Here is a 24158-nt window from a genome sequence, read left to right on the forward strand (position 1 = left end):
GTCCTCTGGTCCTTCTGAGTCCTCCGTGCCGTATGTCCAGGCAGGAGGATGGGGTGCTTGAGGGTGCCAGGTCCTGGAGGAAGTTGAGAGGGAGTTGGTTTTAGAAAGAAGCAGGGAGGAGACTTCTTTTGAGATGGGAGGGAAGCAGGAGTGTTTTTGAGGTGAGGGAGGAATCATTTGGTGGGAAGAGCTCTGAGGCTTTAAGGAAGTGCCCCCCCCCATCTTCCAGGACATCTGCTGCAAGTAGGGCCTGGGGGGCACTGGGTGCAGGAGAGACGGGAAAGTTTAGAGCCATCAAGAGACCGGCTTCCAGAAGGGGTCTTCATTCTTCCGGTGCTTATTGAGCCTGCAAGAGAAGGTGTGACCCGTCCAGGGCGAGCAAAGATGAGTCAGGCCCGTTCCTGAGCTCAGGAGGCTTGGACTTCCCTCGCGTTGTCATCTCCTGGGCCGAGGGTTCTCTGCCAGGTGCTCCAAGAGAAATATCTGCTCATGAGCGAAGTCAGGAAGCAGCACACCAATACTCACCCCTGCGCATTTGCAGGGGTGAACGTGAATTGCTCTGAGAAGATGTCCAGCGAGAGGCCGGTTCAGGGTTAGCAGATCATTTCCCAAACCATGTCCATTTGTTGGGATGAAGGGTAGGGCTACCAGACTCAGCAAATACAGGGCGTCCAGTTAAATCCGAATCCCAGATAAACGAGGCATTCCCAAGACGTGTGTATATGAAGACCCTTTTTCAGTGATCTGAAATGCAAAGTTAACTGAATACCCTGTGTTTTATCTGGCCTCTGGCCCAGATGGGCACGGGGTGGGTGTCGGGGGTGTAACTCCCATCAGTGAAACACAACTTAGGGAACGCCGTCCCGGGCCATGCCTATGCCAACTCTCCAGTCCCTTCTGCGGACCTCTTTGCAACATTTGCCCTCCTTTGTCCAGTGACATAGTGTTAGTTTTCTGGCGCATCGTCTTCTGGCATGCTGACTGCCCAGGACAGCTGTGAACCCAGAAATGCATGAATGGCACCAGCTGGTGCGGGCAGAGCCCACAGTAGCCAAGCCAAGGCTGGGCTGGCCAGATCCCCATGGAGCGTTGGGGTCATGAGGTGATGGAGCATCTCGTGGCCAACGTGTGGAGCATACACGGCGTGTTTTAAAATAAGGAGCAGCCTCTGTGGCCAGCAGTGGCTGTGGGGTGGGGAGGCTGGGAAGAAGAGCTGCAAAGGGAGGAGAGGGATTGGGCCAGAGGAAAGGCCAAAAAGAGGAGCGTGGCAGGCAGAGCTGTAGAGAGAGATTATGGTGATGCCTGGCGTAGGGATAGGTGGCAGGTGGGGCACACTCAGTCCTACTGCAGTGGCCTGGGCGCCTCCACGGAAAGTCTCCCCGTGGTTCCTCACCATAAGCTCCGTGTAGTCAAGAACAGGCACGATGATGGTAATGGCTGTCTTCCTCTCCCTTGCTTTAGTCATACTGGACTCTGTTATTTCTTTAACATGCTAGGCATGCTTCTACCCCAGGGCCTTTGCACTTGCTGTTCCTATTGCCTGTGATGCCCCCCACCCCCCAGTATCCTCCTGGTTCGCGCCTTTACCTTGTTTCTGATCTTTGCTTAAGTGTTTCCTCCTTGGAGGGCTTTGCCAACTACTTTATTTTCAAATTGCAATGCCCCTACCCTGGCTCTGTTTTTCTCCCTAGTACTTATCACCATCTGGTAGTCTGTACATTTTGCTTATTTGTTTCTGAACTGTCTTCTCCCCGAAGACAGTAACTTCTAGGAGGGCAAGGATTTGGTCTGTTTTGTTCATTGTTGAATCCCTAACACCCAGAATGGTGCCTTGGGAATTAGGTAAAGGTTTTTTTTTTGAACGACTGAATGATTTGAGCTCTTCCCTAAACAGCCCTCCTCACTCCCATTTTACAGATGAGGAACTGGTGGGTAAGCCTACCCAGGGTCTGGAGCCAGTGATGGGTGAGAGCAGGCTTTATACCCAAGCACAGCACCCACCCAGTGAGGGCTCGGGGGAGGGGGCTGGGGCCTCGGCTTCAAGGGCAGTAGTCTGGCACAAGACGAGAAATGCTCCAGTGTCCTGTGTCCTTCACTCACGGCTTCGCCTCCTCTTCCTCAGGCTGCGGTGCTGAGCCGGCCTCTGTCCCTGATGGCCCACGCAGCAGCTCGGTGGAAGGTAGCCCCTTCCGCCCCCCGTCACACTCCTTCTCTGCCGTCTTCGATGAAGACAAGCCTATAGCCAGCAGCGGGACTTACAACTTAGACTTTGACAGCATCGAGCTGGTGGATGATTTCCAGACCTTGGAGCCCCGCTGCTCAGACTCTAAGAGTCAGGAATGCAAAGTGAACACGCGGAGGAAATCCACGGATTCTGTGCCCGTCTCCAAGTCCACGCTGTCCCGCTCTCTCAGCCTGCAAGCCAGTGACTTTGATGGTGCTTCCCGCTCAGGCAATCCCGAGGCCGTGGCTCCGGCCGCAGATGCGTACAGCACGGGTTCAAGCAGTGCTTCCAGTACCCTTAAGCGAACTAAAAAACCAAGGCCACCTTCCTTAAAAAAGAAGCAAACCACTAAGAAACCCACCGAAACCCCCCCCGTGAAAGAGACACAACAGAAGCCGCTGGAAGAGAATCCTGTCTCCACTGAGGAGAATCGCGCGTTCGAGACAAAACCTGAATTGGCCAAGACGGAAGGTTCTGTACCAGCCCTCCTGGAGGAGGCGCCCCTGGAAGCCACTGCTCTGCCCGAGGCCGCCTGCCCTCTGGACCTCGAGGCCGCCGAAGGGGCCATCCCCCCAGCTTCTGGAAGTGGCAGAGTGCAGAACTCCCCCCCGGTTGGAAGGAAAACCTGGCCTCTTGCCACGGCTCCAGAGGCGGTGGAGGTGACCCCATCAGATAGTGGGGGGCAGGAGGACTCCCCAGTCAAAGGGCTCCCGGTGAGGCTGGAGTTTGACTATTCTGAGGACAAGGGTAGTTGGGACACCCAGCAGGAAAACCCCCCTCCTACCAAAAAGCTGGGCAAAAAGCCGGTTGCCAAAATGCCCCTAAGGAGGCCAAAGATGAAAAAAAACCCCGAGAAACTCGACAACACTCCTGCCTCGCCAACCAGATCCCCCGATGAGCCCAATGACATCCCTATTGCTAAAGGTACCTACACCTTTGATATTGACAAGTGGGATGACCCCAATTTTAACCCTTTTTCTTCCACCTCCAAAATGCAAGACTCCCCCAGACTGCCCCAACAGTCCTACAACTTTGACCCAGACGCCTGTGATGAATCCGTTGACCCTTTCAAGACGTCCTCGAAAACCCCCAGCTCGCCTTCTAAATCACCAGCCTCCTTTGAGATCCCAGCCAGTGCCATCGAAGCCAATGGAGTGGACGGGGATGGGCTGAACAAGCCCGCCAAGAAGAAGAAGACGCCCCTAAAGACGTAAGTTCAGGGGTGCAAGGTGGTAAGATCAGATGCGGGCCTGTGCGTTGGCTGTGATCCCGGGTCGTGTGTCTGGATGAACGTGGCTGCCCTAACCCTTCCCCCCATCGGCCGTAATGCCGCCAGGTTTGCAACACGGTACCTGTTTCCCTTCCTCTCTGTGCCCACAGTGGTGGCATTTCCCAGCCACATATCCCTGTGGGTCTAGAGACCTTGATCCCTTGCCTTATTATGAGAGTGGGTTAAAGCATTACTTTTAGCTGGAGACCTCTCATTTGACTCCAAGGGAGTGTGGGAGAGCCCATAGAAAGGGAACCGTCCAGTAGAGACCTGGTCAACTTCCTTTTGGTGACTTAGCCTTTTCCCTGGTTAGCACAGGAATTGCTTTTTGGGGTGGTCTACAAGCTAGGAGATCTACCCTTAAAATATTGTTAGAATTTATAGGATTTGTGTCTGCCCATCAATGGCCCAGGAATGAGAGGTCTGGCCTGGGCCCCTCCCTGCACCCCAGCCAGCCCATGAGAAGCACCTCGTTTGTCTTCATTCCTTTTTTAGCCATCTTTTGCAGACGAGACTCCAAGGCCCTGTAGGTCCAGAAGAGAACAGTGAGAAGACAGTCCTCAGGAGGCCATTCATAATCGGTTCCGCTGTCCACAGACACTTGCCAAGTAGAGTACCCTTCAGTGTTCCGTGTCAGTGCCTCTGGAGTTCGTCCCCAGACCCAGCTGTCACCTGGATGGCTACGGGTCCCTGCTTAGGATGTGGGTCCCAGCGTAGTGGGGACGGTACTTGGAGCCTTTCTCCTGCCCTCATGGGAAGTATGGTCAATAGTTGAACAAGGCCCCAGAGACCAGGCTTCTGGCACCAACTTGGCAGAAGAGACCACAGCCGCTGGCCTCTCTGACTCTGCCTGGTATGAATTGAGACAGGGTGACCTTTTTACCTCCCATTCAGGGCTCCCCAAGGAGTTAACATTTGAGAAGAATCTGGGGCTTCCTGAGAGGAAGTTCTCTAAGCAGGCGTTAGTCTTGGATCCCAAGACTTTTCTGAGATCAGGTCCCCAACCAGGCCCTCCCTAGACACTCTGTCAAAGCTGTGTTGGAAGCTTTTTTTAAAGCCTCGAACAGAAGTCTGAAACACCCAGACGACAAAGCCACAGTCTCTCATTTTTGGCATGAGAGCCAACCTGTGGCCACCGCGCACCTCCTTCTTCCCCACAGGTAGCTTGGTTATGGTCTGTCCTGTCATCAGAGCTAAGTAACGGGTTAGGGAAGCCAGCCCATCTCTGGGTGTCACCTCTAGTGCAGATGGCTTGGAATCCTACACCGTGTGACAAAGCTGTTTGGGCACCAGCACCTTACGGGGTCATCGGAACCAAGAGAGGAAGGTGCTCTCCAAGCCCCTCTCCAGAAAGCTGGGACGTTGGCCATGCTTGCCAACAGAACCCACTGTGGATGACTCCTGTAGCCCAACCCACTGATAACCAGTCGTCTGCCGATTTATCTTTTTTGTCAGTTCCTTCTGTCTGTCTCTCTTTTTTCTTGTCTTCTTGTCTTAGGATGGTTGAAGATGTGATGTCTGTGTGTTCTCTGTTGTAAGTAAATTTAATGGAATCTGCCTTTCACCCTACCTGTGCTTTTTTCGTTTTGTTTTTGCTTTCATGCTCTTTTCATTCCTCTCCATGGCTGCTGCCTATGTAGTTCTGTGTCGGGCCTGGGCATGGTGGGGGGCACGTGGCTCCCCAGTAGCAGAGGTTATGTTCCTGTTTCAGAGTGATTAGCATAAGTGAAACTGCCTGGCTGTGAAAATGTAATTATCCAATATCTGCCTGCTTGTCAGGAATGGAACTTTTTTCCCCCCTTGCATATTGGATGTCTTCATCTGAAACTCATACATTTTTTTTTAAAGCTCTCATTCCGTTCTTTCATTTCCAATTGGACCAGTGAGTGATTGCTTTCAAAGCACTGTGGCTTCACAACGAAATAAGCATCCGGCCGACCAGAGGCAGTGGCCCGCGGTCACTTGTGCACGCGGGGATTGTGGGGCTGGTTCTAATTGAGACCCCCTAAAATGCCAGGTCGGCTCGGAGTGGAGCTCACGGCTGTGAGAGCCCTCGCCAGCCTGCTCTGGGCCTGCGTCCTCAGTCTCCCAGGACCAGGCCGGGTATTGGTCGGCGTGCCATCCGCGGGTCACCCTGCTGGGCGTCGGCGGAACCCGAGCAAACCATCTCTGTGCCTGTGCTGCTTTGCCACCATGGGAGGGACGTTGTGGGCCCCAGGACAGGTACCCACCTGCCTCCCTGTCCTTACAAGGGAAGCTGGCCCGGTCCCAGGCATCCAACGGCCTCTGGGGTAGGGCTGAGTCTCTCAGGCTTGCTTCTGCCCGAGGGATTTCTTTAGTTTTTTAGAGCCATTTAGCAACTCTCAAATACACAGTTATATATTTATATGCATGGATAATTATATGCTTCAGGCTGGGCTGCCCTGCTCGTATGGCAAATGCTATAAATGTTGTAAATAACCATTTCTAGTAGTTTTTCATGACTGAATGCCATTGTTGGAGCATTTTATTGAAGAGAACACAAGGAAGGAACTTGAGTGCCAAATGGCTCTGTCCACCCAGTTAATGTTTAGAGCAGGGAAAGGTAGTGGGATCTAAGGTCAGGGGACAGCCCCCACCCCAAAATGCCATTGCTTTGCTGGGGGCAGGACCGTACCACAGAGGGACCTGAGACCAGGCGTCAGGCTAGAGGTGGGGAGGCCTCCATTCTGCCTGGGAAACGACCCCCTGACCACTCAGTGACTCAGTGGAAGCGTGTATGCTAACAGTGCTCTCCTTCTGACCCCTTTGCAAGTCGGGTCTGATGTTTCCTTTGCCTTGAGTGACCTGCCCCTGCCCCTAATTATTTACATGAAGGAGAGAGGAAGGGAGAAAAGAGTCATTAACGGTGTTTAGGAATTGACAGTAGAGAAATCTCTCACCCCGGAAAGAGTGCTGGAGATTGCTTGTACAATGTGAAAGTACTTGGCACTACCGATGTTAGAGGTTGCAGGTGGTAAATTGTATGTTATGGGCATTGCCCTACAATTTAAAGAAGAATCCTCCCACCCCGGCCCTGCCTCTGGTTGGAATCTCACCCAGACGTGCCGAGGGGCAGGAATCCTTTACGCTCAGAATTCCAGTGAGTGGGAAGGGATTCTCCCCGAAGACCCAGAACGTTCCTTTGTGTTTCTGCACAGCTCTGCCTGTGGTTCATTATGTGCTGTGTCGGCCTGCCAGTCCGTAAATTGGATCCTGTTAATCGGTGTCAGGAACCTAGGTCCCTGCCCCACAGCTCACTTGGTTTAGACATTCTTGGAGGAATCTGGATACATTAATCTCACCAAAATCTGCTTTTGAAAATAAGAATATCTGGCTAAATTTAGCTGCATTTTCTGGGCCAGCTCTCCGAAATGGCATCTCTTTAAAAGATTTCCAGCTTGAGGACTCTTTCCCTCGGGGGCAGCGATAATATCTGTTGTTAAGTCGGGATGAATCGCCGGTGTAGACGTCTCAGCCGGTGTGGAACGGCGGAGGCCGGAGGGCGGTCTGGGCCAGACAGCGGAGGCCGTGGCTTCGGTCGGCTCTGTGTAGCTCTGGACTGTTCTGTACCACTGTTTGTTGTGTTCACATTTTCCATTTTATTTCCAGTGACACATTTAGGGTGAAAAGGTCGCCAAAACGGTCTCCTCTCTCTGATCCACCTTCTCAGGTACAATGTTCCCTTGAATATGTTGTATGATTTTATCACTCAGCCAGGCAGCTAAAGCCCACGCGTTTTGACTCCCTGCTAGTCAACAGAGCTTTCTTTTCTGCTCATCACAGGCACGTTTCCAGCATCCTCTTTTACCTCCTACATGGGGGCTCCCTTGCTGTTGGCAAGACATCGTTTTGATCCCCTCCCTTTGGGACAGATCAGAACGTGTCCCGAGAGTAGAAAGATGTTCCGCAGAAGCGTTCGGGGGCTTCTGCAGGAATCACGCTGGTCCATTCTGGCCAGTTCATCTGCTGAGAACTTCTATGAATACCAGGCTGAGAAAGTCGTGGAGATAAATGAATATATAGTGAGAAAGACTGAGTGTCAGGAGCACTGGATTGTGTAACCAAATTCCAAGTGGGGAGGTAAAGGAAATCACGCCGTAAAGAAGTGGGGTTTGGGCCCTTGCCCCTCTAACTAGTTCCTCTATGAGATCTACGCCATGACAGGCCGAGGAAGGCTGGCCTCGGGCACGTACCCCAGGCCTCCATCTGAGCCAGCGCTGCCCCAGCCAGCGGACCGTGGTCGGGCGGGGCTGCACAGAAAGGCACCCCCCCACCCCTGCCCCTGCCCTGCTCAGCTGCTCCCCCTCTGCACAGGCATGAGATCATCAAGCCATGTTGCTGAGATCGGTTCACAGGCACTGTGTGGACATAACACGGGAGTTGCAGTAATAAAAGTGCCAATAAGTAAATTTCCTTATTTTTTGCTCAAAGTGAATGAGCAGGAATGTCTCGAATAACCCAGACACAAAATTCTGATTTTTTTTTTTTAAACCCATGCTCCCCACCCCCACCCCCATAACAAGCCATTAGGAAAGGAATTTCACAAATTACAGAGGAAAGGATTTGCCTCCTTGGGACCATTTTGAGCAGAGTCCGAGGACATGCTGAGGAGCTTGATGGGGCTTTGTCCTGGTTAGAGGGGCCCCAGACTCGGGTGGGGGGGCGCCGTCGGGGACTCAGAGACCATGTGAGAGGAGAGACTGCTTCTCTTTTGCTCCCAGGACTCCACGCCAGCAGCGACACCAGAAACACCGGTCATCTCCGCGGTGGTCCACGCCACCGATGAGGAAAAGCTGGCGGTCACCAACCAGAAGTGGACGTGTGTGACGGTGGACCTGGAGGCTGACAAACAGGACTACCCGCAGCCCTCGGACCTGTCCACCTTCGTCAGTGACACCAAATTCAACTCACCCACGGAGGGTAAGCAACTTGGTGGCCAGTCGGACCCCCACCCCGCCTTGGAGACCACTGCCCCTGGGGAGAAAAGGCCAGGAAAGAAACTTCCAAGCCAGGTCGCCTGGCCATCCGGGCACTCCAGGCTAAGGCTGCATTTTAAGACAGCCTAAGGCTTGAATCCCGCTGTAGCCCAACCCTGAGATGCCAGCTGAGAGCCTGTCAGCTCCGGGCCCTCCCGATTCCCATCCTGTGCTCATTCGAGCTTTGCTCACTCCCTGTGGCTTTCGAGCCTGGGTGATTCTGAAACACACACCCAGCTTCGAGCAGCACCATTCAAGCCGAATGCTCCGTGCGGGTCAGCCCCTGCCCAGGCCTGGGGTCTCCCAGTGCCACCACTGAGCATCAGCCCATCAGTTCCACAGTGGGGCCACACCTTCCACTCAAGCCCCCAAGCCAGAGGGATCGCTCCAGGCTTGCCAGCCAGAGGACTGTTTTCCTGAACAGGCCCCCAGGCGGGTTGCTTTTCTCATCAATATCTTTCTTCCTCCTACATGAATTTTTGCTTTCAGCTTTCTGCCTGATCCTCTGGCTTGAAATACTCATCTGTCTGAAGTCAGCACAGCATGATTGGGCGAATCAAGATTTTTTTTTTTTTTTTTTTTTTTTTTTTGGTAAACTGCTTATTCTACTCACACTGATTTTTCTGCATCTCTCTATTGGTTCCCACACTTGCCTTTCTCATCAGGAAAGCTGCTGAGGCCAGAAACCATCTCCCGGTCTGACGGTGCTCTTTCCTGCACCTGCCCTGCTGTGAGCTTCCCTCCAGCACTTGGACTGTTGGGCTGGTTCTCAGTCTCCCTCTCCAAGATCTTGATATCCAACCATTCAAAAAAAAATGAGTAGAAATCAATATGAGGACCATCGCACATGAAAACCTTACCTGCACTTCTTAGCTGCTGCTAAGGAACCAGCAGCTCCATTAAACGGCCTTCCGCTCCCTCCGGGCAGGCAGTGCTGTCACTCACCGAGAGCGGGTAGTTTGGGTGGCTTGGATTGCTCCGTCTGCACACTCTTCCATGACCCAGCTGCCACGCTCGGTGGCTTGCTTTGTGCCCATCAAGTCTCTGAACAAGATGAGTGAGGTCTGTTTCATTTTTGGGGTGGGGGGATCTTGGATGCTTACCTTCTCACCACACTGCCTCTCTGTGGTTTGAAGATGGAAAGACCATCTAAGTTATGTGTACTTGGGTGTTTTGGCGTCCTGTGTTCTGCAGAGCAGAGCCTTTTGGTGGCTGTCTGGGTGGCCCTCAGGTTGGGGTTTGGGACGCTTGGCAGTGACCTTCTCACTGCAGCCTGACCTTGGGGGCTCTGGGCTCCACCCCTCTTCACGCCTTTCCTCTGCACACACACCTGGGCCATGAGCCCCAGTGGATGGAACCACTTTGCCGGACGGGCCCCCCCTCGGCTGCCTCCCTGTACCCTGTCTCCCATGCTTGGTCTGGGCCACTCTGAGGTCACTTATTACTGTAACAATGATGCAAATAGGTGCAGTTTTTTAAGATTTTACTTTATTTGACAGAGCACAGTGGGGAGAGCGGCAGGCAGAGGGAGAGGGAGAAGCAGGCTCCCCACTGAGCGGGGAGCCCAATGTGGGGCTCCATCCCAGGACCCTGGGACCATGACCTGACCTGAAGGAAGATGCTTAAGCGACTGAGTGGCCCAGGTGCCCCAATATGTGCATTTTTAATAGAAAATATAAAGATCCTAATAGTACCTGTTAAGCTAATAGGTGTCCCAATCCATGCTAACATGTTTGTTCATCTTTGACAATGAACCAAACAGACAACTGAGTGGCTCAGTGACATATTTGATCATTGCTTGTTTTCTGCAAAAATTCAACAAATAGGTAAATCCCTACATTTGAAACAAAGCTCTATTAAACCTGCCTCCTTAGAAAATGATCGGGAAGATTCAGGAAGTGCCGACTGTAATTACAACTGGTGGGCCGTCGGAAATCCATCATCTGTACGTATAAGGGACAGTTAGAGTTTCAGGAGGTGTTGACCCTGCGTTCACCTTTCTAATACAGCCTGCTTCCCTCCAGTGGCTGGATGCGGAAACTGGATGCCCAGCCCCCCTACCGGATCGTCCGTCCTGTTAACTTACTGAGGCCAAGACCAGACACGCCCCTGGGGTGCCGATGGCATCACCAGAAAGAAGCTGGCCAGAGCTGTGGCCGTGATTGAGGCTCTGTTCCACGGAAATCACAAATCCCAGGAAAACGAAATTTGGGGCTAGAAATAATGACCGCCTGGACAGGTATTAGCTACAAGGCCGATTCTCTAAGTGACAGTATTTAGGCAGGGGCTGTCACTGGTGCAGCGCTCTGAGTCCCACTGAGGCGCTTGTACACGTGCTTTCATTTCGTTCTCTCGGTTCTAGAGAGTGGATGTCTGCTCCTCCCCCCCAGGAGCGAGCTTTGAGCTGTTATGACTTGCTGAGCGATGTGGGGCTCGTCCCTGCAGATCAGGGCTGCCTGCCTCCTAAGCGTCCTGCTCTTGTCCACCACCCTCCTGTATGGGAGCACCGTGCAGGCTTCCTCTCGTCGTTTCTAGAAAGAGGGTGTTGAACTCAGCGGTGCTTCCCTACCTGGGTCCACAAGAGCTTCACGCTGTCTGAATAGTTCCAGAAACCTGGATGGAACTAGTTTAGAAAGATGCCCAGCTAATTAAAATGACGCTTCTGGGCGGTAATTATGTCGGCTCACTGTGGCAACACTGAGCATCTCCCACTGGTTAAAAACTCAGATTGGCAATTACAAATGTTTTTCTTCGAATGGTTGCTTAGTAAATGGCCCCTTCTGGTGCAATCTTTGGAAACATGGTGGGAAAAATCCTAGTGTCTGTAGTCCGTAGGGATGCAAAGATTAGGAGCCTCCAAAGCCTCTCCCAGGTCTGGTCCAAGAGACCCAAGGAGAGCAGTGTTTTAGATTCATGAGTCTGGATGGGCCTTTGAGGGTCACCCAGCAACCCTGTCTCCCTAACACACAGTGACATCTGCCCCTACCTTCCCACTTCCAACAGAGGGGAAGGTGCCCCCTCTCAGGAGCCTAACTGTTCTTCTGTGGTGGGTGCCATCGCTGTCATGCTACAGACATTCAGAATGGTGAGGAGTGCACACAAGTTGGGGGGAAGGAGCAGAGGCAGAGGGAGAAGCAGACTCCTCACTGAGCAGAGAGCCCAACATGGAGCTCGATCTCAGGCCCCTGAAATCATGACTTGAGCCGAAGGCAGACACTTAACTGACTGAGCCACCCAGGTGCCATTTTGTAAATTATAAATGAGAACCCCAAATGGCTATGATTGGAAGTTTCAGGCCATGTGCTGAAGGAACACCTCCAGGCACCACCAGGGATTGAAGCTCCCATGTACGATGCAGAAATTTCTCGGGGTGTGGGGGTCAGACAGTCCCCCACTGTTACATTGTCATCTACTGCCTCTGAAGGATGGGATGGGGGGCACTGGGCAGTGGGAAGGGAGACTCCGTTGGCAGGTGGGGAAGCAGGCAGGTAAGCGAGCCTGGTGACCTGAAACTTACCCTGATCAGCTGCCAAGGGATGAGCTAAGGTTCCAGGCGGGACGCTTGACTGAGCCGAGCTGGTCACCAGAGCTGGGCACGGACCCAGGGCCACAGTCCCTGGAAAAATCTCTGTGGTGGCTCTTAGCCTGAGTGGTGCATCCTGGGTGCTCTGTGCCATTGTGGGGTGTGCTGAAGGGTTCCTGTTCAATAATTTAGGGTTAAATAATGCCATGGCACTAATAATGATACCTTGGCGAAGGAGGCAGCGGCTGCACTGTTATCTTCTCAACTTAAAACAGCCTTTAATCAGAAAATAAAATAATTGTCCTGAGGTCCTACATGTGGAAAGTGAGAGATCTGGAGAAGGCTCTAGAAATCGCCTTGTCCTTCACCGTCACTAGAGCTGACCTCTCCTTTACAAGATGAGGAAGACAGTAAGTCTTCATAAGCAAATACTTGTGCATCCGAAGAGCGGAGGCCCATTCCCGTCCCAGACGTTGAACTGCAGCCCGGCCGTGTGGGGTTGGCCAGTCTCTGCTCTTCCCTACTGATGTACAGCCCCGGGCGGAGGCCTGCGGGACGCATGAGGGCTTTCTGGCCGCTAATCGTTCCCCTGGGCAGGCCAAGCCCACTGGAAGGCGATGTTGGCTTCACCAGGGAGATTCAGAGACTCCTGAAGAGTTGTCCACGTTTTCGGTGCTTGAGTTCATACGGCCAACAGCCCCAAACCCTTGCAGGTTTGGGGACGGTCTTCAGGAAATGTGTCGTTTTAAAACTCACCTCAAGGAATCATCACTGTTTGAATGAGGACTTCAACCATATGTAGAAATAGAAGGTACTTTAAAGCAGAACTGCTATTTCTATGTTATGTTAAAAAGAAGAATGTAGGCATCAGGGACCGCTACGTATGCTCTCGCAGAGCTGCTGTCTGAGCGGGTCACCTGTGACCTCTTGGTTTTCTTCTGAAGTAGGAAAGAACCATCTGGTAGCTGTGGATGTGGCTTCTGTGAGGATAGAGTCCTTTCTGGTGGTGTTCACCACCACATCCACCGTGCCCAGCACAGTCTGAGGCCCGGTGTGCGTGCTCGGAATCCGTTCACTGGACAGGGAGCTTTGCTGAGGGGCCATGCTGGGTGTCCTCATGGAACCCCTCCTCCCCCGGGAACCTGGGGGACCCAGGGCTTCACTCCAGTGAAAGCCTCTCAAGTTTCCCTTGCAGGTGTAGGTCTCCAGTCAATTTGAAATAGGTCATTTCTTCACCTAATTGGACTTTGATAGTCTTTGCATCTGAAAATCTGATTTGGACCAGGCCTGCGGGCACCGGTGGGATTTTGGGGAATGTTCCAGGTGACTTGCAAAGCTTCTCTTCACAAGCAGCAGTGTAGGAACAATGCACGCTCTTCCCTTGTCTCGGAGTGTGGCCGGGGCTACATTCTCAGACAGGGACCGCGGTGGGGCCACTTCCAGAATGTTGTCAGGATGTGGGGACGTTCTCCATGCTGCACGTGAAACACAGAAAAGCTACCCTCAGAATAGACAGTTGTGAAAACTGGTGCCTAGCTCTCAGATCTGTTCCTGCTCAGACCTGTGCTGCTCACGCTGAGTTCCCCCGGACCCTCTCAGGCGCCAGATGGCAGGAGCCCCTTTGCCGCAAGAGGTTCACGAGTGGTCTGCAAACGGCTGAGCTGCGCCTCCCCTTCCAGCCGGAGATCGAAACCTTGAGTTGGTGGACAGGCTCGGAGTTTAAAGTCTGGTTCCAGACCCCACCCTGCCTGGCCCAAACTTTTCCTTTTTCTTTTCTTTTTTTCCCCCGACACTAATTCTCCTTTTGTTTCTTTTGCAGAGTTGGATTACAGAAGCTCCTATGAAATTGAATATATGGAGAAAATCGGCTCCTCCTTACCTGTAAGTTCTGCCTCAGGCCAGCAGGGGACTTGCTTTCCTCCCTGTCTTGTGAAAATGCAGGCGCTGGCCTCCGCCTGAGCTCAGGTCCCAAATCCAGGGTCCTCCGTGCCCACAGCGTCCTGGGTTCACAGTAAGGGTGAACTGGGACTGGGGGATGGAGGTTTGTATTCGATCCACTTCACAGGGCATTTTCAGGGAGCAAATGAGAATGCACTTAGGTTTCCTGCATTGTCACTTCCCTAGACCGAGGAAGAACTAGTCAGAGATTTCCTTAGAAAGGTGGAGCAGGGGTTTGGCGGTTTTTAAAGTGTACTATTACCTGTTTTCTTCAAATGAATTGCTTTATGTAACTGAAGATTGGTTTGCCTGGCAAGAAGCCTTTCTCCCCCGCACCCACCATCCGTTTTTCATTTGAGCGGCTGTGATGGGTTAGCTGTGCTCCCAGGCTTCCTGTCTGTTGACTGTAGAGCTCCTGGCTCTGAGCATGACCTCTCACGCCTGCTGTCGTCCAGTGAGGCCACCAGAGGTCCAGAGGCACCTGAAGGGCTTGCTGTGACACTAATGGCGCAGACATACTGCTCGTATCTTTATCTTTTTGCATCGTTCCTCGCTGCTGGGCTTGCGGCTTCTGACCTGCAGTCAGCAGACCATGAGGAAGGTGTTCGCCACACTGGGCCATCATGCTCGTCCCCCCCCATCTGATGTGGGCACCGCCCAGGCTGGGGTCTTGCCTGCCCCTGTATTTATCCCCAGTGGCCGCATGGTTGCCCATCCAGAGGGGGTGGCCAGGACTGAACAGCATGCAGCACCCCAACACCATTACGGTCCCTTTCCCCCAACACTACCCAGCAGCCCACACTCACACCTCCTCCACCTTCCTCTCCTCTCCCCTGGCCAGCACTGGCTTGCTCCTCCCTTCTGGGTGGCTCAAGAAGAAAGAAGCCTTTTCCCCGATGAGTTATTTGTCCTGTTGAAGAGAGCTCTGGTTTTCGTCTCGATAGCACCTGCAGTTGAGCTGACTTGTCCCTTTGATCCCTGCAGCAGGACGATGACCCCCCGAAGAAGCAGGCCCTGTACCTTATGTTTGACACGTCTCAGGAGAGCCCGGTCAAGTCTCCCCCAGTCCGGACGTCCGAGTCCCCGACGCCGTGTTCAGGGTACGACTTCCGTGAGGAGAGAGTTTCAGGTCAGGCCAGCCGTCCCCAGGCCTCAGCCCTGTGGCACTGCTGTCCTGGCGTGATCATGGTTTCATTTGCGGTGATGTATTCAGGCAGCCCACATCCGGGTCTCTGAGTGTCCCCACGGGCATACATGCAGGGTGGGGGGGCGTTACCCACTGCCCTTTGTCCTCTCAAAGGCTGAATGCGTGACCCCTCCGACAACCCCCCAGTGCACATACAACTTTGTCTTGTGATTTGTCCCATGGGGAGGCAGCATGCTGCCACATTCAGACCCAGAGTCCCACTCCCACCCCTACTGGCTGTGTGACCCGATGCGGTTACGTGACCTTCCTGTGCTGCCTTCTCCTCATGCGTAGAATGAAGGTAGTCATAAAACTGACGATGTGGGAATTTCATGAGGATTAATTGAGGCTCTCAGTCTTCCAGGCACCCCCCCCAACTGTGCAGTAGGGCGGGGGGTTCCTGTCCTCCAAAGCCACTGGGAGGATGAAACGGAGATGCTATAAGGAAAGCGTGCCGGGTAGACGATCCCTGTTAACATGGCTGTGAATTAGCACTGGTTAGAGTCCTGTTCTGAGCCGTGGGGCGCTGGACGGGGTAAGGGTGGGGCACCACTCTGGGGCTGGGATCCTCCCATCCCCTTACCTGCCCCTTTCTCTGAGCCGGAGTGAAAGCTCTTGCTTTGACTTCCCAAACTGACTTCTGAATCCACCCAGGGTATTGAGAACGATGGTGGTGATGTCGTCACTGCAACAGTCATGGTGACGGGCACCGTGTCAGGTGCTTCACATGCGGGCAGTATCTCCCTTGACCTTCATTGAGCACTGTCTCGTCTCCTGTCCTACAGAAAAAGAGTCACTTCCCCCAGGGCGCACCGCCAAGGGACGTGCCGTCTGCTTCACTCTAGCTTGTGCCCTCCACCAGTGGCATATGTGTTCCCAACCCTCCCTCCACAGGCCCTGAGGTGGGGCTGGACCACCCTCTCCAGCCTCCGGGCTCCTTGGCCCCCCAGCACCCGCCCCAGTTTCCCTCTGGGAATGCAGCTCTGAAGTGCGGGATCCCTTGGGGTGGTGCCTGAGTCCGGGCATCCTGGTCAATTTCATTGAGATTCCCAGTGAGACAAGTAAAGATGCTCTTTGCTTCCTCAGGTCAAGTTTTGAGGAAGCCGAAGCCCTTGTAAACACTGGGGCAAAGATCCAGCATCCTGTCACACGAGGACTGGCTCCCAACCAAGAGCCACACTTGCAGGTGCCGGAGAAATCCTCCCAGAAGGAGCTGGAGGCCATGACCTTGGGTACTGCTTCAGACGCAATTGAAATTGTAAGTGGGGTCGGAGGGGCCCGAGATCACTGGGGGCGAGGCCTGGGCTGGCTGCGTCCCATCACCAAGGGGTCCAACCCTTCAGAGCAACATTCACCTGGCACCTGGCGTGGGGCCCCGCCCAACCCCCAGACCACAGAAGCCAGCCTAGGAGACCCCACACCATAGCCATGAGAGAAAAGCTCTTCCTTCTCACCAACGGGGTTTTGCACGTACCTCACTGCTTTATTTGCCTTCGGGGTTCTTGATTTTCCACTTTAGTCTCCTGGGGCTGGACTGCTGCTTTGGAGCTGTTTTCAGTCTGTACCCTGCTTCTCCATACCCTAGGGCAAAGGGCAGAGAATGGTAGGGCAGGGGACGCTCCTTTTGGGGAACACTTGGTTTTCCTGGGCCTTGGTGATGGGAAATCCTTCCTGTTTGTAGACCTATTTATATCCCTCCCCCACCCCGCCAACTGCTCTGGAGGCTTGCAGAGCAAATAGACCCCCTGAACATCTAAAATGGGCCATCCTTCTAGGTAAATTTTTATTTTTATCTCTTTTACCTCCTTAACAGTCCCTAAGAGGGTTTGAGGTCGTTGACTTAGTTACTTTTAGTGTTACTTTTGTTGTCCTGTGTTAGTAGACCATTCTCATGCATCAACTATTTATTGAGCACCTACTGTGTGGAAGTTAGATGCTGGGAAGATATTAGTAAGCAAGAAGAAAGTAGATGTGACTCAGACTGTCTCAGATAGACACTGTGGAAGGACTCGTGCATGATTCAACTTCTACAAAGTTGGCTTCTGATTTGGGAGTCTCCCTAATCTACCCAGAGACACTTTTTCATTTGAAATCGTCTTTCTATTATTTAGAAAATGACCTTGACCAAAATCTTTGACACTTATACTTGGAGGTATTTTCTTCATGAGTTCTACTATGTTTAGAAAACCCTTCAACTGCCTGGTCTCACCCACCAAGATTTTCAAATAAATAAGTAAATAGTAACTTTCCTTCCACCGATTGGTTAGGGAGTGAGGGTGGTGTGGGGGTGGGCGGGCACCTAAGGCTGTGCTTCTGGGGGAGGGATGGGGCCTGTCAATCTCAAGATGCCCATTGTCAGCAGGGTGGGAATTAGTCCAGATGAAAATACTCTCTTTAGCCTTAAGTCAGAAATGTCCAGCAAATAGGTTGGTGGTCCTTGCTTGGAATCGATGTCACTCTGTGTCTCCTCTATTTTTCCTCTGTGTCCTCCTCTGCTGGCCTTCAGACAGCTCCTGAGGGCTCCTTTGCCTCTGCTGACGCCCTCCTCAGCAGGCTAGCTCATCCAGCCTCTCTCTGTGGCACGCTTGACTATCTGGAACCCGACTTAGCAGAAAAGAACCCCCCAGTATTTGCCCAGAAACTTCAGGTTTGTAGCCCACGTGTGACCTTTTGGGAGTTTGTGAAAACCTCAGTAGAGAATGAATGCCAAACCCCAAATGCAATGAGGCAGGATCTAACGAGGTATTGCTGGAAATGCTCCAAATGAAATCTCTTCCCCCTCAAAGACTGAGGTATGGGTGTTCTTGATCCAAGACGCCAAAATGATATAAATTGTGTGATTGCATATGGGACAAACCATTTGTATTTCAGTTGGGAAATTGGACCCAAACAGTCATTTTTCAGAAGATTTGATAGCCCCCAAAGCAGTTTCTGTGATTTACTCACAGAACCAAGGGTATTAGATCACCATCGAGCCACGTATTTCTATATACCGGAGGGGCGGCTTACCTCAGACTCCCATTGAGATAACATCTGGACTCGGTCTTACATCTGGAACCAAAACAATTACCTACTCTTTGCCTTAAACTTGGCAACTTAATTTGATACCCTCTAGACTAAGACCTTCAGAGCAAACCTGGAGAGATTGTTAACAGTGGTTTGAGAATGCAAAACCATTCATGGAAACTGTTGACCATCTTGACATTAAACAAACAAAAAGGAAAGAAATGGAAGGAAACAGTGCAGTAAAAATTTTGATCCTATTTTAAAAATCCTCTCATATTTGACCACACGATCCTTCCCGACAGACATTCTGAAGGGCAATTAAAAAAAAAAAATTAAACACTTATTTCATGATCTGCTGAGGTGTTAATTGTGCAAGAAAGCCAGAGCGTGTGTTTTTCCTGAGTACCTGTCATGACACATTCACGTGGCGCATTCATTTCTTGGATGTGGGACGCATTGACATCCTGTCTTGATGCATTTCCCCTGCGATTTGCTCATCCCCCCACCCCTCGGACAGGAGGAGTTAGAATTTGCCGTCATGCGGATAGAAGCCCTGAAGCTAGCCAGGCAGATTGCTCTGGCTTCCCGTAGCCGCCAAGACACCAAGGTACGGGTTTGCTGCTGCCGTGCACTGCCTCCTGAGAATGTGGTGTGGTCCAGAAGTTTCTTTGCTAACCATTGGCCAACCAGGCAATGTGGGGATTCTACAAAGTAGTCTAAAATTTTCTAAAAAGCTTAAAGCTTAGCTCTCACGTAAACAGACGCTGAGCACATGTCTAAGATCTGCTTAACTCGGTAATGAAGGAACCAGCAGGCTGGTAAAGCGGGTTCAATGGAGGAAAATGGCAGAACCCAATATAGAGTCAGTGGAACAAAGAAGGCCAGACCCTTACTGCAATCTTACTGCAAAGTTTGATATAAAACTGGTTAATTCTGACTAAACAAGACAATCGAATATAACCTTGGAGGTTTTTTTGTTTGTGTTCTGCGAAAATCATTTCCTTCTCCGCTGAACAGAAATCATTTGCAACTTTTCTATTTTCTACAAGTTAATATCTAACTGTATTGAGACCGGACCCTAATCAATAGTAAATAGTGAAACCGAGACCTTCCTGAGACCTCGGATGGCCCCTTAGGCCAGAGTCCATAGAATTACAGAAGGGCAGATGGTACATATTTTAGGCTCTGTGGACCATCTGGTCTCTGTCACAGCTTCTCTGCTCTGCCGTGGTAGCTCAAAAGCGGCCACAGACAATGTGTAGATGAACGGGTGTGGCGATGTTCCAGCAAAACCCTTTTTACCAAAGAGGACATTGGGCCATTTGGCGCACACACCATCATTGGCCAAGCCCTACTCTGGGGTAGAGTAAGATACTGACAGAGCACGCAGACATCTTTTTGCCTGGCTTCCAAGTTTGGAGTAATTATTCTTAACAATTTGAATGAGTCGCTGACGGCGTGCAAAACTGTGGCCCTCTGAGGTTCGGGCCTTCCCTCTGGGCTGATGGGGAGCTGTGGTCTCTGAGGAGTTGCTTCATTCCCCCGCCCCACCCCCATGCCGCACCCTGCATTGGGCAGCCCGGCGCGCTCTGTGGCCTTGAACGTGTTGGTGAACCTCTCTGGGCCTCCGTTTTTCCAGCCGTGAGATATGGCTACTAACAGTGCGTGTGCAGGTTGCTGTAAGGGCTACAGATGGTGCGTGGAGGACGGCGCCGTGCCTGGCTTACAGTAGGTGTGCAGTAAATGACAGCTGCTCTTGGTAGCTAACCTTCACTTTTGCCTCTGTTACCTGATCGGACACTCACAGCATCTCTACCATGGGGGGTCCAGGTCCCATTTTACAGATGGGGAAGTAGAGTCATGAAACGGGTCCGAGGCCTGACAGTGCTTCACTGACCCCGCAGGAACGAGGACTCCAGTCTCCAGATGGAGCCCCTTGCCTGTCGCATCTCAAGGAACAGCTCACTTGGTGCATGATCAGGCGTTCATGGGCTGCTTCTGCCTTCAGGGCCTCCCACATGTGGTTCCCCTGGAAACTGTCCGCAAGGTGGGGGGCCCCCTCCCAGAGACATCTCCCAGTGAAAGAAGGTAGTCGCACTGTGGGTGTCCAGACTGGGAACGCTGGGACCCAGGGCAGGGACAAGAACGTTAATACACGTTGCTGACGTCCTTGTTCTCATTGTCAACCCGTGAGCTTGGGTTTAGTTTCCATGAGAAAGATTTTTAGAAAGCATCAAACAGTGAGGATTTGTTTCCCCATTAGATTTATTTCTTGATCTCTTTGGGGAATGGTTTAAGGACGGAATGCATTGCTTTGAGTCTGGCCACCATAACTACCGTATCTTCCTGTCCGGAAGTTTGAGGCAGGATTGAGCATGTTCTAGTAAGAGTTCGGATTGAGTGTGGAATGTTCTGGAGTGCCTGCTGGTGCCCCCCTGCCTCCTTCCTCCGGGGACGCATCAGAGATGACAGTCGGCAAATATTGGCTGCCCACTGACTTCCTGTCAATGACAGCCTGTTTTCACACCCCGTGTCCCGCTTTTGATGTAGAAAATATTGTCACACGACTCCACCGCGTGTGGGTCGGAGGGACGGCCCCAGCTACCTCCCTCTGTATTTCAGACGGATCTGCTAAAAGAAACACGGGTGGGGGTAGAACCGGCTGGGAGTGTGAGGAACATTCTTCCCAGCCATGGTAACTTGTACCACTTTTTGGGTTCTGTGGGTTTCTTGCTCACGTCGCTGCTTGATTGCCCCTCGCTGCACTGGAAATTGCTGATGTAGAGAAAGAGGAAGAGCAGCTGTGTATCTCATTTGCTCTTTTTTCTGCCCATAAATTTCAGCGGCAGGTGACATAGCCCAGTCTTTTTGGCAGCATGGTCTTCCACGGTTGCTAACACAAAAATGAAATCACTTGGAATGAAAAGAAATCACTTGGAGGGCAGAAAGCAGCCTGAAATACAGCGGCGGTGATTCCTGGTCGCTCCTATGGGCAGTTTCCCTTGACATCTCCCTGTAGACGGAAAGCCAGCTGACCTGACCTTCCAAGGACCGCAGTGGGGTTTCCTGTCTCATTAGTCTGAAAATGTTAAGAGAGGAGGAAGATTCCACGGGGCTGGGGTATTGGGCTGGAGCTCCTTACTATTTTGCTTCCACACACTTCCGGCTCAAGTGAGTTCGGTGGAATCCTCCCGGGGCTCATCGGACCAGGGTGGCCGGCTGTGTGGTACAGCAGCCCCGAATGTAACCAGGATGGATGGAACGGAAATGTCCTATCTGTGTGGCTTTGCGAGGGTACAAGGCCCATGGGAGATGGATTTAATTTGTGTATGTAACAGATACTGGTGGCGATCCTCAAAGCCACTGGCCTTTCTGGATGAGGGGACCCAAATATAAAGAACGAAGGATGTGTCTGGGTCATGTAGGAACAAGGATCCTACAAACAGCAAGCTTCAGGACCGGAGGAAAGTCCCAGAAAGCAGGCCCCTTTGGGAGGGCAAGGGTGCTCATCTCTCTCCTTCTCCAGGAGTCCTGGTTGATAAAGGCAGACCTGGATTTTAGGGGGGCGGAGAAGGGGTTAGGTCTGGGACAGCCTGAATTGGTGAGCGGCCTGACAGCAGGGGCGCCTTCTCTAGTGCTGTGTCCGGAAACCGCCTACCACTCCCGGCGTTTCACAGCGCGATGCCTGAAAGCCGCAGGAACATCTCGAGCAGGGACAGAGGCCTGGCACATGGGTTTCAGCTTCTGTTTGCCAGTTCGGGGAATTGGCGGTCATCGCCCGCAGCCTGTGGTGAGAAGGATGGAGGCCGTGTCTTGACTCGTGGGAAGGAGTGGCCAGTCCGGTGGCTGGTGGCGCCTCCTGTGGGCGTGAATAGGGTACATGCTGAATGTCTTCCTCATGGTTGTCATCCTGAGCTGCTGTCGAATTTGGATGCGGCAGCTTCCCAAGGAGAGGCCCCTCTCCTGCCCCACCTGGCCCCTCCCCATGACCTTGGCCCCGCTTGCTGTGGTCTCCCAGCCGGATCTAGACTCCTGGTCCACACCCCGTGCACACCTCTCCCGCCGTGGTCATGGCCCACCCACGGGCTGGCTCCCACGGACAGGGACCCCACCTTGGTCCCAGGTGTCAGCTTCCCCTGAGGCCTAGCGACAGGGAACCCGCCACAGGGAGCTCTGTGAGCCTGGGTGAGTGGCAGGACTGCAAGGCCAGAAGGGCCCCAGGCATGCAGTCTGCAGGGCTGAGGGTGACGGTGCCCTGGGGGTGCCCTCAGGGACCCAGATCTGAGTGAGTGGATGGAGGGGTTGGAAGTTGGTTCCAAGGCTCCTGCTCCTTCTGAGTTGTGGCCATTTCACATTTTAATTTGTGATTCTCTTGGCTTTGGGCTTCTCCAAAGCAGCCAGTGGGGCCTTATGCAAGAGAAAACAAAGCTTAATCAAAGCCTGATGTTAAAATATCAGCGAGAAACAAACCTGTCTCCCTTAGAAATGATTCTTGGTTGTAAGAGAAAACCAGGGTGTGTACCTTGAATTTCGTTAACATGCAGCTACTCCAGGCTGTAATTCAAATGGATTCTGAAGTCATCTGTTCCTTTATTGAAAACACCAGGTGGCGGGGTGACAGGGATCTGGAGTCACTATGTGGTGGTTAACCATTGTGTTTACTTAGAAAGCTCATTAATGTATTTATTCTTCATTCCCTTCCTTGTCGTACAAAGGACTTAGGCAACTTTAAGGTCATCAATTCCTGCATGGGTCGGGTTTCGCTTCTGCCCAGCATGTTCAAGTTAGTTTTAGTTCATTTCCCCTCGCACTTCAGAGGGCTGGCTTGTGTCGAGTCAGAATTGAATCTCATTCTGGGAAACCTTTTGGCCAAATCCCCTTAAATCCTCCATTTTTTCATCTTCCAAAGGCCCATGATGCGTTAAATGGTGTCTAGTGTTCTTTCCATTTTGAAATTTTATTCTGATTTTTTTCCAAAGGACACATTATTTTACTTAAAAAGTGAGAGGAACAGTTTTGTTTTGTTTTTTTCAGTCCTTTTCAGAATCTTGTGTCTATGAATTTCCTCCATAAATACAAACGGAGTCTTATTGTCTGGGTATAATTTTCTTTTCTTTTCTTTTTTTTAAAAAGATTTTATTTATTTATTTGACAGAGACAGAGACAGCCAGCGAGAGAGGGAACACAAGCAGGGGGAGTGGGAGAGGAAGAAGCAGGCTCATAGCAGCAGAGCCTGATGTGGGGCTCGATCCCATAACGCCGGGATCACACCCTGAGCCGAAGGCAGACACTTAACCACTGTGCCACCAAGGCGCCCCTAATTTTCTTTTCTTTTCTTTTCTTTTCTTTTCTTTTCTTTTCTTTTCTTTTCTTTTCTTTTCTTTTTCTTTTAATTTTTATAAAAGATTTATTAGTTTATTTATTGGAGAGAGAGAGACAGAGAGCAAGCAGGGGGAGGGGCAGAGGGAGAGGGAGAGAGCATCCTACCCCCTGCTGAGCCCAGAGGCCAAGGAGGCGGGGCTCGATCTCATGATCCTGAGATCATGACCAGAGCCAAAAAGAAGACCTCTGGGTGTAATTTTCTATTTACTTCCTGAGACGTTTCCCACTTGACAAGTAGAGCCTTGAAAACATTTCAAACAGCAGAGATTAACCCATACACGGTTGAGGCTCCTCAGCCATGGCCTGGTGGCATGCTTTCTTCCGAGAGGTCAGCTTGCCTGCTTCTGTGCCATGCTCAAATGTCCTGTAATGGAGGCTTCTTTAGGACCTGAGGATGCAAAGATGATGGCATCCCATTTGACAGGACAGTGTGTCTCCAGGGTCTGGGAGAACAGGGGACTGGGTGCTCCCTCCCCTCTCTGACCGGAGTAATCATTCCGGTCCCCCTGCAGAGGGAGCCCACATACTCAAGGCCAGATAGCGTGAGTGAAACCCCAGCCCATTTTTAGGACAACCAAAACCATGTCATTGACTGTGCATGTGTACAACTAACTGGGCCTAACTCTGCCGTC

The 24158-nt window shown here is 52.0% G+C and overlaps 1 protein-coding gene across 6 annotated transcripts in view; it reads left to right on the forward strand.

Moving 5' to 3' along the window:
• The window catches only part of TACC2 (transforming acidic coiled-coil containing protein 2), a 196431-nt gene that overhangs the window by 155780 nt on the left and 16493 nt on the right, over positions 1 to 24158 (forward strand). For 3 of the 6 annotated variants that reach the window (XM_034663378.1, XM_019805137.2, XM_019805142.2), the window contains 8 exons: positions 2123 to 3434; positions 7125 to 7185; positions 8237 to 8435; positions 13834 to 13895; positions 14937 to 15052; positions 16225 to 16396; positions 17645 to 17785; positions 18662 to 18751. In XM_034663378.1, the coding sequence (XP_034519269.1) occupies positions 2123 to 3434; positions 7125 to 7185; positions 8237 to 8435; positions 13834 to 13895; positions 14937 to 15052; positions 16225 to 16396; positions 17645 to 17785; positions 18662 to 18751 (2153 nt within the window). The remainder of the gene's footprint in view (positions 1 to 2122; positions 3435 to 7124; positions 7186 to 8236; positions 8436 to 13833; positions 13896 to 14936; positions 15053 to 16224; positions 16397 to 17644; positions 17786 to 18661; positions 18752 to 24158) is intronic. The other 3 variants (XM_019805138.2, XM_019805143.2, XM_019805141.2) reach the window with 2 other exon arrangements.

Source organism: Ailuropoda melanoleuca, chromosome 6, assembly GCF_002007445.2.
Source record: "Ailuropoda melanoleuca isolate Jingjing chromosome 6, ASM200744v2, whole genome shotgun sequence".
Lineage (NCBI taxonomy): Eukaryota > Metazoa > Chordata > Mammalia > Carnivora > Ursidae > Ailuropoda > Ailuropoda melanoleuca.